Source organism: Eurypyga helias, unplaced genomic scaffold, assembly GCF_000690775.1.
Source record: "Eurypyga helias isolate BGI_N326 unplaced genomic scaffold, ASM69077v1 scaffold3989, whole genome shotgun sequence".
In the NCBI taxonomy this organism is placed as follows: domain Eukaryota; kingdom Metazoa; phylum Chordata; class Aves; order Eurypygiformes; family Eurypygidae; genus Eurypyga; species Eurypyga helias.
The window spans coordinates 20442-20755 of NW_010273768.1; the positions used below are offsets into that span (position 1 = coordinate 20442).

General features: G+C 60.5%; 1 protein-coding gene across 1 annotated transcript in view; it reads left to right on the plus strand.

The window, feature by feature from the left end:
• VSX2 (visual system homeobox 2) overlaps positions 1 to 314 on the plus strand; it is a gene marked incomplete at its 5' end in the record, with an annotated part of 18713 nt that overhangs the window by 17747 nt on the left and 652 nt on the right. Inside the window, one exon of the mRNA XM_010159575.1 lies at positions 1 to 308. This exon is cut by the window's left edge and continues 6 nt beyond it. Coding sequence (XP_010157877.1) covers positions 1 to 308 — 308 coding nt within the window. The remainder of the gene's footprint in view (positions 309 to 314) is intronic.

Sequence of the window (314 nt, forward strand, 5' to 3'; positions counted from 1 at the left end):
TCTCTGGAGGCAGCGGCTGAGGCGGGGAGGAAGACGGAGGTGGAGCGCCAGGCCCTGCCCAAGCTTGACAAGGGTGACAAGGAAGAGAGAGGCCCGGATCCCAAAACCACCATTTCCCAGGAGGAACTGAGAGAAAACAGCATTGCCGCCCTCAGGGCCAAAGCTCAGGAGCACAGCACCAAAGTCCTGGGGACCATTGCTGGGGACACCCCGGCCCCAGGCAGGAAGACAGAGACAGGCGAGGAGGCAGCGGCGACCGAGGATGAGAGACAGATGGAGAAGTCAAACTCATCGCAAAAGGAGGAGAAGCTGAT